We start from the raw sequence: 16,012 nt of genomic DNA on the forward strand, positions 1-16,012 counted from the left end.
AGTTCTGTGTCTTAAAAAGCTGCATCTAGACACAGAAAGCTTATTAATTTTATTGATACTGTAGGAATTTCAGATCTTTCCATTTTTTAATTGTTTGTAATTGGAAATTTAGTTATTTAGTTGCAAGTAGATGAAATGTAAATTTATTCTATGCATTGTTTCAATACTTGCTTGGTTATGAGTACTATGAACAAAGTTGATTCTATACTCAGGTTTTTTTAAATGCATTTACAATAAGCATTGCATAAGCAAAATAAGGAAAAGCCAGAGAAGAACAACATAAAGCAGAGACACACCCTTCTGAGACCCATCAGCAAAAGCTGAATAATTTGTTGCAACTTTTATATCCAAACGTTCCCTGTTGCAGAGTCTAATGCATAAATATTTTGTAGATGCCATCTTCTGGGGAGGTGAGAAAATTAACTGTATAACTTGTATAACATTGTGAGCTAAATAACTTGTGGAACTAGTCCTAAATGTCATAATTTCTTTACTTACTATGTTGGCAGTTGCATGAAGAAAAGTGAATAAGGTAACAATTCACCAAAACATTTATGATAAGCCAAAAACAAGCATAGGGGATATAGATACATGAATATTGAGATCATTGAGACCAAAATCAAAGTAGAAATAGCTTTGTTAACTGTGCCATGATCGTAAAACTGAGAAAGCATTGCTATCCTTGAGAAGTACCAAATTTAAACTCAGCAGCAAGATGCTTGCACGCCTACAGAGGTCATACTCTCATTGTTGATGCAATGCTGCCCTCTAGCAATTGAAAACTAAGGCACAAGATTCGCAAAGGTTTTCTCACAACAGAGGTCTTTTCCTTTCAAAAAGTGTTGTTTCACACATCTGTGCTTGAAACTGCATTTTAAAGCTCTCACTTAGTAAAGTTTCTGTACTAGTGTTTTTTCTCCTTGGTGAGGAGAAACAGTAAAACTGGCTACTTACTTGCACTGATGAAAATGAAACTGCATCTCACGTGGAAAATTTACCACTTTGTAAAGATACATACACCTAACTAGTCTTTGTCACCGTTAGAGCACCTTAATGCATCAGCAAATCAGTCTCCAGCCATTTGCTTCTTTAGTACAAGTGGCACCATGTGAAAGGCAGTCTGGAGTGAGTGCATTCAACCATTGGCTTTACACGCCTCCAAAGACTATGGCAGTACCTGATCATTTCTTCTAGCATTCCATGTCCAGGGCACTTTCCAGTTCAAGGCTGGCAATATGAAAGCCACACCAGACCACAGTCATGTTCCCCCTATAACCTGGGGTCACTCTCTCTGCTTCTATCTCAATGCAGTTGGAAATCACAATACCACTGAAATACATTCACTGAAATTAAAAATTAAATCAGTTACTTTTAAGGGTTTCCCTAAAACAGCCATGTATAATTTCAATTCTTCTTTGGCCTGGTAAAATGTGTCAAAATTTCCAAACTCTGTGTGATATTCAGGCCTAGGCTAGCAAGACACTTAAGCATATGTTTGTCTGTATGGAACTGTGAACACCACCACTGAAGTCAGTGTGAGTTACAGATACACTTACAGACTTTTCTGAATGTCTGCCATAAACAGAAGTTGAGATTCTAATCTCTGATTCAGTTGAAAGATACTGGAAAATGTTGTCATTTAGAAAATCTTGTTCTAATTATAATAAAACCAAACTGGCTCCAGACTTAAATTGGAGAGGGACATAATTAAATATTTTGATTAAATGGCCTCTATGATTACAAAAAAATAAATACAAGTTTTCTGTTTGATTAAAAAAAAAAAAAAAAAAAGCAGCCTAAGGGAAAGCATGAGAAATGCAACAAGAATAATGAAAGTAGGCTGCAACCACTTGGCTAAGGGAGGCTCTTCAGCTACCTTGAAAGCTGTTCTTTGCAATAATGCAGAAATAGAAAAGCAAAGCAAAGTAAATGTCAGGCATTGGTAGAAATATACTCCAAAAGGCAAGGAAATGTGTGTTTTACAGAGAATACTCCCTATAGACCTAGCAAAAGATCACCACTGTCTTGAATTCAACTGAGTTGAAAAGCATCGAGAGGAAGACATCAGTAAGATGCATCTGACTTTCTGCCTCCCTCTCTGCCACTGCCCAAGGTGAATGAGACTGCTCCTGGCTACAGTCCAGGCAGTTCAAGATGCTCATACTGACCTACATGTCCTTCTCCTCACTGTTCAGCACAGCCTAAGGGAAGCGGTATGACTGCCTGCAACGGCACACTTGCACTCGGAAATTTCAACTCCGTATTTGGTGAAGCTTTTGTAGTGTCCACACAGGACAGCAAAATTATTAAATATCACAGATTCAATTGACATAAAAGGTGAGAAGATGTGGTGATATTTATGTTCCTTAGGGACACCGTGGTACTGAAATTTAATTTTACAGTGAACTGCTACATAGCATCTGCTAAGAACTTTGTATTAAACTCAAAGCACCTGCACCAACCTTTTTATCATACATTTAAACCTCAGAAGAGGAAATGGCCACAAGTTGCACCAGGGGAGATTTAGATTAGATAGAAGGAAAATCTTTTTCTCTCAAAGAGTGGTCAGGCACTGGAATGGGCTGTAGTGGAGTCACTGTCCCTGGTGGTGTTCAAGAGGCATCCAGATGATGTGTTATGAGATATATTTTAGTAGCTTAGTGATAGTAATGGTGATAGGAGGACATTTGGACTAGATGATCTTGTAGATCCTTTCCAACTTCGTGATTCTATGACTCTATAAGGAACACTACTAAAAACCATGGTGCCATAGCAGAAAAATGTTACAATGTACAATGTACAAATCCTCCACCTCTGTTTGTCTACAGAAATATTCTTTTCCATTAACCACAACACAGGAATCCCATACCTCACTCTTTGAAGCTGATTTTGTGGAACTGCTTTTAAACATTACTTTTAGGCCTCTCTTTTTTAACTCCTGGGACATTCTTAAAATGCCATCAAATTGTTTTCCTTGATTAAAATGAATAACAATGCATTTTAAAATGCTCAGCTCCTTGTTCGCACCTAGTTTGTTGACAGGTCATAATTAGATCCACGTGAGATTCATAGTGAATAATTTCTCAGTGTGTTATAACCAAGAATTGCCAAACAGTTAAATCTTGGGTCTCACTCTACAAGCCTCAGGCACAATACATTCTGTAGTCTTAAGAATTTTTCTCGAGAAAGGACCAGGGGATTAAAGTGTTGAAGGAAAAGTATAATTTTATGAAACCCTGGCCCATTGACACATCAGATAAAGTAGCGTTGGAAGTGGCACACTATTAGGACAGGAATGTAGGAACCATTGGCCAGGAAGCAGCCAGACCGCTGCTTCAGCTGCCTCAAAATCGTCTGTAAATCAGAAGATAGGATATATGCAGGTAGAAACAGGAAGCCTGAAGAAAGGCAATGGGACCTTTTTATTACAAATTACTATTTATCAAAATAATGGTTAAAGATAGTCTTAACAGAAGCCAGTGCAATGCAAACTTATCTTCACATTCATTCTTAAACTTTTTCCTGTCTCATCAAAGAATGCAGGCTTTCCTGTACATAATACTGTTAAACCAGAAAAAACAAAACATCAAGACTACATAGCCACAGAAAATGCTTCACTTCTTTACTCACAGGAAAAATACCATGAGCTGATAAAAATGTCACATCTGTGGAGAAATCAGGCACAGAGCATTGGTCTCTGAGGGAGAGCAAAGGTAGCAACAAGTCTCTGAGATGTTTGGGTGTGATGGTACACAGTGAAAATTGGTTTTGGATACTTCCAAATGTCCCCAGTTTCAAAATGGACCAGAAACAAGCTATGCGCTGAGAAGAAACACAGGCTTGGTTGTCAGGTCCTGATGTATTCTGCCAGTACAGCTCTTCAAAAGACGTTTGACTTCTCTCCTCCATTTCTTCTTCATGATGAAATTGCTACCCTAACTCAAAGAACTGCTGTGATAATATCTTGTTATGCATACTTCCCCAGAATGGAAAAATAGAGATACAAAAGTATGTTTAAGCAAAAGAATCCTCTAAGAAACATTGGAACAGAATCATCATACTGTAGATACATAGATACATATGACATTCTCTCACAGACAAGGAGAGAATGGCAATGCAGCAATTTTTCCCCACAGTCATATCAGATAGAACATCAGCCAGAATAACACCACTGGGCTCCAGGCTGCAAGTTTCCACTTTAAGTGGAACCTTTCCTGATTTTTAATTTCAAAGTCAAATCAAGTCTAATTAAAAAGCCCAAACTCTTTTCACAGAAGCCCATGCATTTAGAAACTGAGATGACCAAAACTACAAGAGAAAATGTCTCTCCTTTTCACCAGTATAAATCTCAAGAAAGGATATATTAATTATCTACTCAATTGTACTGATCTGTAAGGTTGACACTGAGAAAGATTTAGTACAAATGTTAGAATTATTCTGACATAGCTTTACAGTGGAGCAGAATCAGGGCCATTTTCCATGCTCATTTCCCTAGCATTCAAAATAAAACTTTTAGTGACGAATTGTTAGTATCCAGGAGTTAGTTGCTTTGGAGTATTCTGATTTATACTACTGCATATAAAAAACTGAACAAATATAGTCAGGCTAAATTGTATTCTTCATAACATAAGAAAACCTGTAGTTTTGGTGGTTGTTAATACCAATTTCTTACTAAACTCTGTCAATTTGCTAAGGCAAACTTGCAGTGCTCAGGCCAAACAGATGCAGGACATATTTAGTACTTTACAGCAATGAATGCAATAAGATGTTTAATTATAAACTCAGGGAAGCAAACTGTATCCCTGACATACTCTGCTTCCAGACATTGCTGAGGCAATTGATTCCTTTACGCCTCATGAGAATCACCAAAGAACATCTCTGGAACTCGTCATTAATCACTCAAAGCATAACAGAATCAGAATTTTTGCAATGATGCCAAAAGCAGTTGTGGAGATTTGCAGTGATGACTGTTGAGCAACATGGTGCCTGGAGGGAGAGAAGGGTTGTAGCTTTCCTGCAGTTGGAGTTTTCTAATTTTCTTTTTCTCTGATTATGACAGAATCTTTACAGGGATTTCACAAAATCTACCAATCAGTCCTCTGATGAAAATTAATTTCACAAGGAGGTTTAACAAAACCAGCACCTTACCTGTAGTTACAGAGCAGTAGACTTACCTGTCCCAATAGTAGTTTCCAACCAACCAAGGAAACCAAAATGTGGTACAACAGAATGGGGCTGAAATAGAGCAGAGTGGGATGAGATAGAAGAATAGTGTGCTTGGCAGGAGAGATGGGGACTACAAGTGGGTTGTAAACACAGAGGAAATGTCCCAGACAGTAGGATAAAAATGCAAAAAGAAGAGAAGAAGTAAGAGGAAATGTGTAAAGCTTCTGGCAGATAACAGAAAATGTCTGCGTCCAATTAGCTTTAGCTAAATGGGAGAAATATGGGGTAGTGAATCCACACCATTTTGTTCGATGGTACAGGAAAGGGCCTTACTTGTCAGGGTTCTGTCACAATGGAGATACTTCGCACATCTTTTGTACACTGCCTTGATAAACAGTGCTAGTACAGATTGTTGTGCTGAATCAAAGAAAAGACGTTTGTGGTAATAAAATCCATTGACCTCAGGGTGCCATACACTACCAAATGCAACCTCTTCTGTCGAAACAATTCAGCTAGACATACCCTTCAAGGCAATAACATGCATTGGTATGGTAGGCCCTGGACACTACCGATGCCTTTGAGAACATATCAGAAGGTAAAAATTATCTACATTAATAGTAAAGCCTACTTACAGAATCACTGGAATTCAACCAAAAGTTCATTTTTTTTCCCTCTAAGTAATGATGTGTGTTCACCTTTAAAATTCTCATAGTGCAGAGCAAGATACTGCACTTTTCCCACTGATTTCACCAGGACTGGCATTTGAGGCTTTCCCCCCTCTGCCCCCAAATCATGGTCCAAAAAAAGTCATTTTTGCATCTACTCTAGCATTGTCATAAAAACAATTATCTGTCAATCCACTGGAAATTTTTCTACTTTGGTGAGTTATGTGCACCAGAAATAACCGTGAAATTCATGATCTAAGAGTACTCTGAACAATAGACTGGCTACAGGAAAATCTAGATGGTCACATCCTGCCCCAGTGAAGCGTTCACAGCATTCACCCACATTTCTCAGTTTATCTGCTCAGCAAGTTTCTGTAGCAGAGTTTTCATTCACAGCTGTGCTGGTCTGCCAGCCTATTGCCGTGGCAGAACCAGGACTTTGTTTCTCCACATCAGCCAGTACCCAGAGTCAAGAACACTCAACCACCAATGGCTGCTGAAATCCACAAGTTGTGTGATGCTGAAGAAATGACAGAGATGACAAAAAGAGGAGCAAGAGCATTTGACCATTTAGCTTTCAAAAGTGTGTTAGATACTTTATAGTATAATGATATAAAGCACCTCTTGTAGCGGAAAAAGATCTACTTGATCCATACATCCATTGGATAGGCACCATAAGCATGTATTTCACTATGAGAATGATGAATGTATGCTAACATCTTTGTTTCCATGCCAAACTGCCCATCTGTTCTCTGATCAGAAATCTGTCAAGCTCCTTTCTTTTCATTTTTGCCCTATATTTAAAATTAAAAATAACAAAATAAGCATTATCTCATAATTTCTGTTGTAGACTCTCAGTACTAATGAAATTCAAGAGAGAGAATGGTTCAGAATCCCAAGTTTCCAGTTGTTTGAGACAAAGCATAGCTTTGTTGTGTTGCATTAGCAGCCTCATCACAACAAGGAAAGACAAAAAGAGTATTTGAATTAATGGCCTCATTTGTGGAAAATAAAATCTCATTTTTTAATGCAGAGTTCATCTGGTAACACACAGATACCGGCCTCTAATGATAGTCTTATGCTGATGTATTGCTAGCAGTGTACAAGCTCTGATGAATTACCTACTAGCTGTCATTATTATTGGCTTTAGGTTTTATTAACTTACTGAAAAGGTACCCATAAAGTCCTTTGTATCATCCTGCTGCTTCGAAGACAAGAATGGATTTGCATTAGGAGTTTTTAGGAGACTAGTAATCAGGCTTCTTGAGCTCACCATAAAATTTATGAGGTAGTTTATACCAACAGTAGCTGAGTGTGAGCACTTAATGCCATTTGTCTAAGAGTGAATGCTGCAGCATGAGAGTCATAACTATTTAGGCCATAATTCCTAATGCTCTGCATTTACGTTTGATCAGCAGAATTACTTCAGACAGAGCACAAAGAGAATGACCAGCCTGCTTCAGGGATTGTCTGCTCTTCCAGCTTCTAGAACATGTCAGAACAGCTAGAACTACAGACTGACCAAAAGGTCTGATGTAGCACCTTTTTGTCTAAATCACCTGCAAAAGGGAAGGTCGTAGCTATGCGTTCTTAGCTGCCCTTGTACATGGGCACTTCAAACGCCTATTTATTTTCATAGGACAGAGACCTAACTCCTTAGTTGCAGAGAACTTCACTGTGAGTTTGAAAGTACAGCAGCTAGCATACATTAAACACAAGCATTTGCAAGATGAAAGGTGCAGATATTCCTAAAGAAGTATAGCTTCATCACTTAAAATGGAGAGTCCTATCGGAACCATTAAGTGATCTCACGTCACTGCAGTTGAAGCATATTAAACATGTTGTTCTCCTTAGGATGCCATTATTTCTTGGCATGATTTGAAAATGTCATGTTAAAACAAAAGCACACTCTGAAGTAAGGGCAATATTGAGCTTTTTTCTGAGATGCACAATTGTTTTTCAAGCAGCAGTTTCTCATAACCCAGTCCCATGTGGCTGAACCTAACCCAGATACAGTACTGAAAGCTGTTTCCCTTTTCAGTGTCAGTACAAAGAAAACCAGGGGCTAGCTCATAGTCCTTGCTCTGGCAGCTGTAATGCTGTCCTAAATAGGTTACTGAGGATTACTTTTGGCACTGTTTGGGAAACTCATCTGGCATCAAGCCAGAGTTCCCAGCTTTGTGCCAATTGCTTCTTGTTCTCTTCTAAATCAGGGAATTAACATCAAAAAGTGCCAGGAGACAAGCTGAAGAGTGGGGCTAAAGCATGCCACACCCCAGTGATCTGGGTAAGCACAAAGAACCCATCGTGGACAATTACAGGCCAGATAAGTGACTGTAACTTCTTCTGGGTACAGCACAGAAATTACAGTGCCTCTGCCAAGGCTGTGCCAAATGCTCAGGTGATTTATGAAATGCTGCCCGTAAGTGAGAATTTTCCTGCAAACACTGAAAATGTTATGTTATCCTTTCTTCTGTAACACTTTACCTGAAGTCCTTTTCACTCTGTGGGACTACAAATGGCTTCAGAGGGATATTCAGTGTATAGCCCACACCAGACCGAGGTTTCCAGAAATCAGAAGTGTGCAGTTTCCAAGATCTCTGCAAAATATCAGCTTGTCTGACTGCTTTTAAACGTATGAAGTAAAACACTGCTATAAAATACTGTTGCTACATCACAGACATTGCAGCTGAAAACAGCTTTTCGGCTCTATTTCTTCTCCCATCTCCTACAGCAGAACTTTCCTCCACACCGAACTCTTAAGGGTTAACTGGAATTGGCTGGAGGAGGGGGAAGTCGGAGGTCAGCTCTTGTTCTGACACCAGCGAACTCCCGAACTCACAAGTTACTCCTTAAGCATGTGGTTTCATCGTAGGTTCTTCCTGCCAGCGATTTCTCACTTTAATCACACACCCACAGCAACCCAGATCTTTAAATTCAGCAATTCTTTCTCAGGTTTCAGCAAGTCATTGGCAGCCTGAGCTATTTTTGGGATATTTTCTCTACTGCAGATGCAGCTTAGGAAAACGCAGGGAGCATGCTAAAGACCTGCAGCTATTTGCCTTGTACAATTTGCTCATTTCTCTTTATTTCTCTGTTTTCCTGCACTGATCACTTAAAGGACAATCTCTCTTGCAAACAAAATCCCCGGAGCCTGATTAGAGGGACCGAAGGCTCCCAGACACGGATTGCCTGCCAGCCACAGCACGGTAAGGACATGGACACTTTTGGCTAGCCTTGCATTGCAGTTTTTTAAGCTTTGCTGAACGTTTATTTGTGTCCATCGCTTCCAAATCAACACTGCTGGCATGGCAGGCAGTCTCCAGCTCCTGGTCTCCATTTTCATTCCCTAAAATCCTCAGCACTTGTAAGTAACACGTTTATACTCACCGTCTCTTTGTGTGTTCTAGAAATCAATGACTGACACTGATTTTGATCGGTTCCAGAGTTGTTCTTTTTCCTTATATTTTAGCATCTTTTAGAGATTTGTAATTTTTAATCCTGAATGAAATTGTGGATGTTTCTATTGCCTGATCTTCCCTATTGTAGATATATTGCTAGTCTCATTATTTAGATCTGCAAATAATGCAAATCAGGGACTTGCTTTATGTACTGTAGATGGAAGCATTTTTAAAAAGACCTGCTATTGCTGATTTACAGGTATATATAGATCTTTCTTGTCCTGCATGCAGGACTATATATTATACATATATCTTATAGCAGAACTATAATACCTTAACACTGCCACATAGCAGTGCTAACATCACAAAGACAAATACACTATAAAACCAACATAGCAGAGTTGTACTGAAAATGAATAGGTTTTATTGTGCAGTTCTTTCTGTATAGACTCACAGAAACGCATGAAGTGAGCTGTGCAGGAATGGCAAGATACTAGTTTTACAGGATGTGCTGTTTATTGAAATACTTGTAGAAATATTTTACTGCTGCAGGAAGATGAACACAGTTCATTTCTAATGAGTATACAAACCAAATTCTAGGAATTTCTGGTGACAGAAACTGGGAAAGGGATTCTTTTGATCCTTTACTGTACTTGAGGCTCTTTAGAAAACCGGAATTGTTTTATCTCATCAGGATTAGCAATGTGATGACTGCGAAATGAGAATCCTCCTGAGGGCTTAATACACATTATCCAAATATTTGACTGCAACTCAGTGCATTCTGTCCTATTGAGAGGTTTTAGAAAGCCTGACTTTGCACGAGGAGGAGAAGGGGCCTTCTGATACAAGCAATCAAAGGCTGTCTGCATCTTCTGCCAGAACAGAAAGGAGCATAATGGACAAACACAGCCCCATTACTTTTCCTATAAAAATGCTTAGGCATTATCGTTTATAGAAAAAGCAAAAGTTGGCACAGCCTTTGAAGCGGTATTTTGGGAGGTTTTTCAATCCTCACCTTTTGCCTTTCAATAAGGGAGATTTTTTTTGTTCATTTCCTAGCCTGCACATTTCTCAAGGGATTTAGAAAACTGATTGGAGGGATGGGGGAAATGCTGTAAGTGCACAAATGGATTGGAGATCTTATGTTCACCAACAAAGGTTCAGACACTGGAATCCTATTTAAGGCTTATTTTTCAGCATTGAAGAAGTTACATGTTGATACCTGAAGAATTAAAAACAAAAACAAAGCAAACAAACAAAAAAAAAACCAAACAACTCAGCAGTCATGCAGAATATAGAGCACTAGAAGCCAAAAGGAAAACTTCAGTTGCTATTAGTAAGTTTAGAATCAAGCTCTGGAGATTATATTTGTGCTTCAGAAAGCACCTCATCAATTTTGGTAGACAGTTTCTAAGACACTATGTTCCCCCTGAAAAGCAGACTGGTCTCTGAGCCTGGCTCTCCCCTCCCACTGGCAAACCTCAGCCTCATTTCCACTGAAGTCATGGTACTAAATCAGCCTAATGAGATGGATGAATCAGTCCTTTAGTCCTCAGTTCCATTTTGCACTCAATCCCAAATGCTAGCACTCAGCTTGCAGGAAATCTTGAGACTATGCGTTTCACAGGGTGCAGGCAGAAAACAGTGATTATGGTCAGATGTGTTTTTGCCCAAACTTAGGAAAGCATTTGATTGTTTACTGTTAACAGAGGAATTGCTATGTCATCAGACAGGCTACAGGGCACGCATGTAAATCTAGATCCCTTATTTCTCTCCTAAAAAGTTATGTTCAGCACAAGCAGAAACGAAATGAAATGAAGCTCTACTGACAGGACAAGTCTGGGCAGAATTTGATGTTTAGGAATTCAGCAACATAAAGCTCATTATAATCATATACTTCTACAGATAGACTATTCATGTGTCACATGTTTGGGCTCACTTTAGAAAATGTCATTCTAAATTATGCCACTGCAAAAAAATCTATATTATTAGAAAGACAATGAATGTTGGAAAGAGAATAATCTGGATAATGAAGAAATAGATGTCTTCTAGGATGTATTAACTTATTTTTAAACACACTCCTACATATAAGAGTTCTCTAATTCAATAAAGAGCATAAATCACAGGGATAAACAATTGTCCAGATATTCCAAATTGAAGAAACACTCACACTGAGCTAATACATTCATTTTGGCTTCCCACTGGATCTTGCATAGCCCTTTCATACAAAGTGTTCAAGCTAAGACCACGAATAGCACCTCCCTCTGCTATGAACAGAAGTGGTGCATGGCAGGGACCATACTTCCAGTGTACTGGCCGTGTCCCCAAAATCATGGATGCAACCCCCCTGGCAGGACCAGAGGAAAGACTGTCAAAGAACAGGTAGAAATCACCTCCTGCTCTTCCACCACCGCAGTTCAGGCTGTGCGGGCAGCATGCACTGGTGCAGGTCACACCTCGCACCTCTCCTTACCCACACTCTCTCCTACTGAGAGGACGTCTCCCACCCTTAGAACACCAGATAACTTGTCTGACTGCTGGGTTCACGAGAAATGCAGCTCTAAGGGAAGATGACAGCAGCTCTCCATGATGCATTGTATGCGTGTGCGTATACTTTAAATGAGCTACACACAAGACTCTAAAGATTAACGGACTCTATAAACGCACTAATTTATAATTCAGCAGCAGCAATGATGCCAGGCATTCTATAACTCATACTTGATGGCCTTTGCCTAGAGACAAGTATATGCAAAGAGCTGACGGCTATCGGGAAGGGCAGTGGCTAAAGCGGAACAGATGCTGATTTACAGTAGAACTTGTTCTGAAGGCAGAATGTGAATGTAAAGCTTGAATAATCACAGGATTTAGTCTCTCCAGGTTTAATGACATCCTCAGATACACACTACAGTTGCTACAAAATCAGTTACTGTACATAAGCACAGCCATGGTAATTTCTTACATTCTCTACACCTAATGTTTTCTTGTCATTTTATTGTTTCCATTTTTAGCTTAAAAAACAGTTAAAAAAAGGTTTAACTGATCCTGCATTACTCTCTAAATAGCCTCCAAGTGCCTACAAGCCTCAGCATTCTGTCAGTTCACTGACATAAAATAAATTTCTATGCTGCAGTGACCGACTGAGATGGCCGAGCCCATCATTAAAACTGAAGGAAGTGTCTCATTTCTTGACTGTTACTTTGCACCAGGATAATTTTACTAGATGCAGTTGAGGGACTGAATTGAAAGAGGAAACATCAGCAAAGAGTGAATGGCACAAGAATTCGCCAAGGACTAGGTTTTAATTTAGATAATCTCATAGAGAGAGGCTCTGCAACAACAAACAGTGCGTTTACATTAGAGACAGAACAGACTGGTGATATCCTTTAAGTATTGGTGAATCCTAACTAAGAATATTCTATTGTTCTGATCACTCACGCTCCAGAAAGATGAAAACGTATCCTAACAAGGAACCGGAGCTAGAAGTGCTATTCACAAAAATGCCAGCAGGTGTGTTAATCATTCAATAGGTACAACAATGCTAGCCCAAGAAGAAAGAGACATAAGTCAACCATAACAGCTAGAATTAGGAGAATATACTAGAGCAATAAAATGAGAGCATGAATACACTCCATCTTTTTTTTTAAGATAGGGCATGATCAATTAATCACTACATAATTTACTTCAGTACATTGCTTTTTTTGTAGCACCTGTATTTCAGCCTTTTTCAGGCATACAGATGAAACCAGCACTTCGAGTTAGGGAGGAATGAAGGGAACAGACTTGTTTTTCATTGATATTCTGAAGAATGTGGGAAATATGTTATGAGGCTGCACAGTTTAGGTCTAGTCTAGTACCTAGTCTTCAACAAAGGCTTTAACATCTGCCACAGCATTCTCCTAGGGAAGCTGTCTGCAACTGGAAGACTGTGCAGAAGAAAAGGACCTGGGGGTGCTGGTCAACACTCAGCTGAATATGAGCCAGCAGTGTGTTCAGGTGGCCAAAAAGGCCAATAGCATCCTGGCTTGTATCAGGAATAGTTGCCAGGAGGCGCAAAGAGGTGATTGTCCCTCTGTCCACAGCTCTGGTGAGGCCACATCTCGAGTACTGTGCTCAGTTTCAGGCCCCTCACTACGAGAAAGACATTGTGACCCTGAAACACGTTCAGAGAAAGGCAACAAAGCTGGTGGGGGGTCTGGAGCACAAGTCTTGTGAGGAGTGGCTGAAGGAGCTGGGATTTAGTCTGAAGACCATGAGGGGAGACTGCATAAGTCTCTACAAGTATCTGAAAGCAGGTTGTGGCAAGGTGAGGGGTAGGACTAGAGGGAACAGCCCAAAGTTGCACCAGGAGAGGTTCAGGTTGAATATTACGAAAAATTTATTCATGGAAAGAGTATTGATGCATTGGCACAGGCTTCCCAGGGAGGTGGTAGAGTCACTATGCCTGGAGGTTTTCAAGAAACATGTAGATGTGGTACATGATTCAGTGGGCAGCACAGGTGGTAGGTAGGGCATTGGACTAGATGATCTTAGAAGACTTTTCCAGCCTTAATGATTCTATGATTTTTCCACACCCAAACAGACCCACTAGTTCATGAGGCTGCCTCACTTTGGAGGGAGAAGACAAAGCATGAGGCATGTATTTTCATTTTTCCCCAAAACAAAATTATATTTAATGCCATGTGGATGAAAGAGAATATAGTATAGATCTGGGGTGATTCGTTTCTTGATACCAAAGCACAGAGCTTTTCTGTCAAAACCACACCAGAATATCAGAACTCAGCTGCTATGTAGGTACTACAACTGCCATGCAGACTATGGTAGGTTAGACATCTGTACTTCAGAGGTCTTTCCCACAAACTACGATACCAACAAGAAAATGCTCTAAGTAGCTTTTATTTTGCAGTTAGCCTTTAGAAATGGATGGCTGCCCTTTATAAATTAGATTTTGCAAGATATCCTTGCAAGATTAATGACCGAAATTCCATCCCTAAAATTGGAATCAGTCACTGCAAGTTTCACAATATTGAAGTGTTTATATTATCTTGAGATTTTAAGGCAGAGCTCCCACAGCAGCAATAGTGAGTACAATATATCAAAGAGATACATTTAAAGATGGCATGTCCAAGGCTACATAAAACAACAGTGACAAGAAACAGTTCATCTGCAGTTACTGAGCTTTTATTTTAACTAGATGGAAAAGATAAATCCACTGGATGATGTGACTAGATCTCTGGCATTTAAAATAATTTATTGCTGTGAAATAAAAAAAAACTGTTGAAATAGGTAAGCTAAATACTTAAGTGTTACCTGTATAAAGACTTAGTTAAGTCATTTAAAAAGAATATTGCTTAAAACTATTTGGGAAAACAGACCATTGTCATTAAAGGCTCATGAATTCAGTGACAGTGCTTTGCAGTCTGCAGGATGGATTGTTACAGTGCCATCTTTCACCTTTCTAAACACTGGCTCCAGTTAAGCACAGCCGCAATAGACTCCTTAATTTTTCCTTCATATCTGCCTACCCTTCTTCAGTCAGCACCACTGGATATATCTCTAATCTTACAGATTCTTGAGCGACTTTGGCTTCACTACGTGTGATGATCAGGAAAGAAATCATATGGAGAATCATTATGAAAGGCACCTGAAAGTGGAATTCATTCCTGAAAGTTCAAGCCAAAGCCAGTAAGACAAATCACCAATATTATGAAGGACACACGCAGAACCCAATTCTTATTTCTCACTATGTAATATCACCTCCTCTATCATCTATTAGAGATGAAAGCCACCAGATTTATCTGAAGCAGAAGTGTACAAACTCAATGTAATATCTGAACAAAGCAATGCTTTAATAAATGTAAACACTACTTTTAAAAAGAAAAAACAAATGTAGGTAAAGTTCTGCTCTTACTAACACTGTCTCACACTTACCCCTGAACTTTTCATGATGTGACTGTCTTTCTTGATGCCAGACAGTATTCAGCTGTCCTCAAAATCTGCAAGCAAAAAAAAAAAAGAAGATTCAAATGAAATACTTTTCTCTGCAGAGGACAAATGCCTCAGATTATTACTATTATGTATGTGAAATCTTTCAGATATGACAGTGATCTAGTCACATTCATATCTAATAAGTTAACCACTTTAGAGTTAGATATAAACAAATAATATTTCAGCTCTGCAGAACAGGCTGACCTCACAGAAGCCTTAAATTTAGTTCTTTCATGCAGTTTGTCTGTGCTGGTATTATTAATAGACACACTAAAATGGGAACTTCACCCTGGCTCAGCTTTGACTCATTGAATGGCCTCGGGCATCACATAACCTCTGTCTCCAGTTCGCTATCTGCATAATGTGTTTGTCTATCTAGTGACTTTACAGAATTGTGAGAATATAAATGAGGCATTTCACAGTTTTTAGGTTACAATACACTGGCTTCCCTCATAACCCCTGTGTATTTTTTATAATGCATCTCCTGAATTTTAACACAGACTTGTCTTTTTCAAGAAGGCAACTAAACTGTTTAAGTAGGAGGAGGAATTATTTAAGACTTCCAAAATAAGCATCCTAAGATTAGTAACTTGAAGTAAAAGAAAGGAACCATAGCCATAGAAAGCTTGGATTCTCAGTCTCAAATATCTTTCTGTTGATGCTTTTAAATAAGTTCTTTACCATCTTCTTTACCAAGGAAAAAGAAGAAAGCTTCATTTCTCAGCTTGAGAAGAAATAATAGATAACGTGGTTAGTGAAATTTGTACCAAAAGGAAGAATCTGTCGGTTATTAAT

General features: G+C 39.1%; 1 protein-coding gene across 5 annotated transcripts in view; it reads left to right on the plus strand.

The window, feature by feature from the left end:
• The first annotated feature begins 8,676 nt into the window (after nucleotides 1-8,676).
• Nucleotides 8,677-16,012, plus strand: part of AMMECR1 (AMMECR nuclear protein 1) — a 98,247-nt gene continuing 90,911 nt past the window's right edge. For 2 of the 5 annotated variants that reach the window (XM_085230703.1, XM_085230706.1), the window contains exon 1: nucleotides 8,694-9,040. In XM_085230703.1, coding sequence (XP_085086829.1) covers nucleotides 8,869-9,040 — 172 coding nt within the window. In that variant the 5' untranslated portion in view covers nucleotides 8,694-8,868. Of the gene's footprint in view, nucleotides 9,041-16,012 lie in introns of all 5 variants that reach the window. The other 3 variants (XR_014884989.1, XM_085230705.1, XM_085230704.1) reach the window with 3 other exon arrangements.

Source organism: Meleagris gallopavo, chromosome 9 (genome assembly GCF_905368555.1).
Source record: "Meleagris gallopavo chromosome 9, MGAL_WU_HG_1.1, whole genome shotgun sequence".
Taxonomy (NCBI): Eukaryota; Metazoa; Chordata; class Aves; order Galliformes; family Phasianidae; genus Meleagris; species Meleagris gallopavo.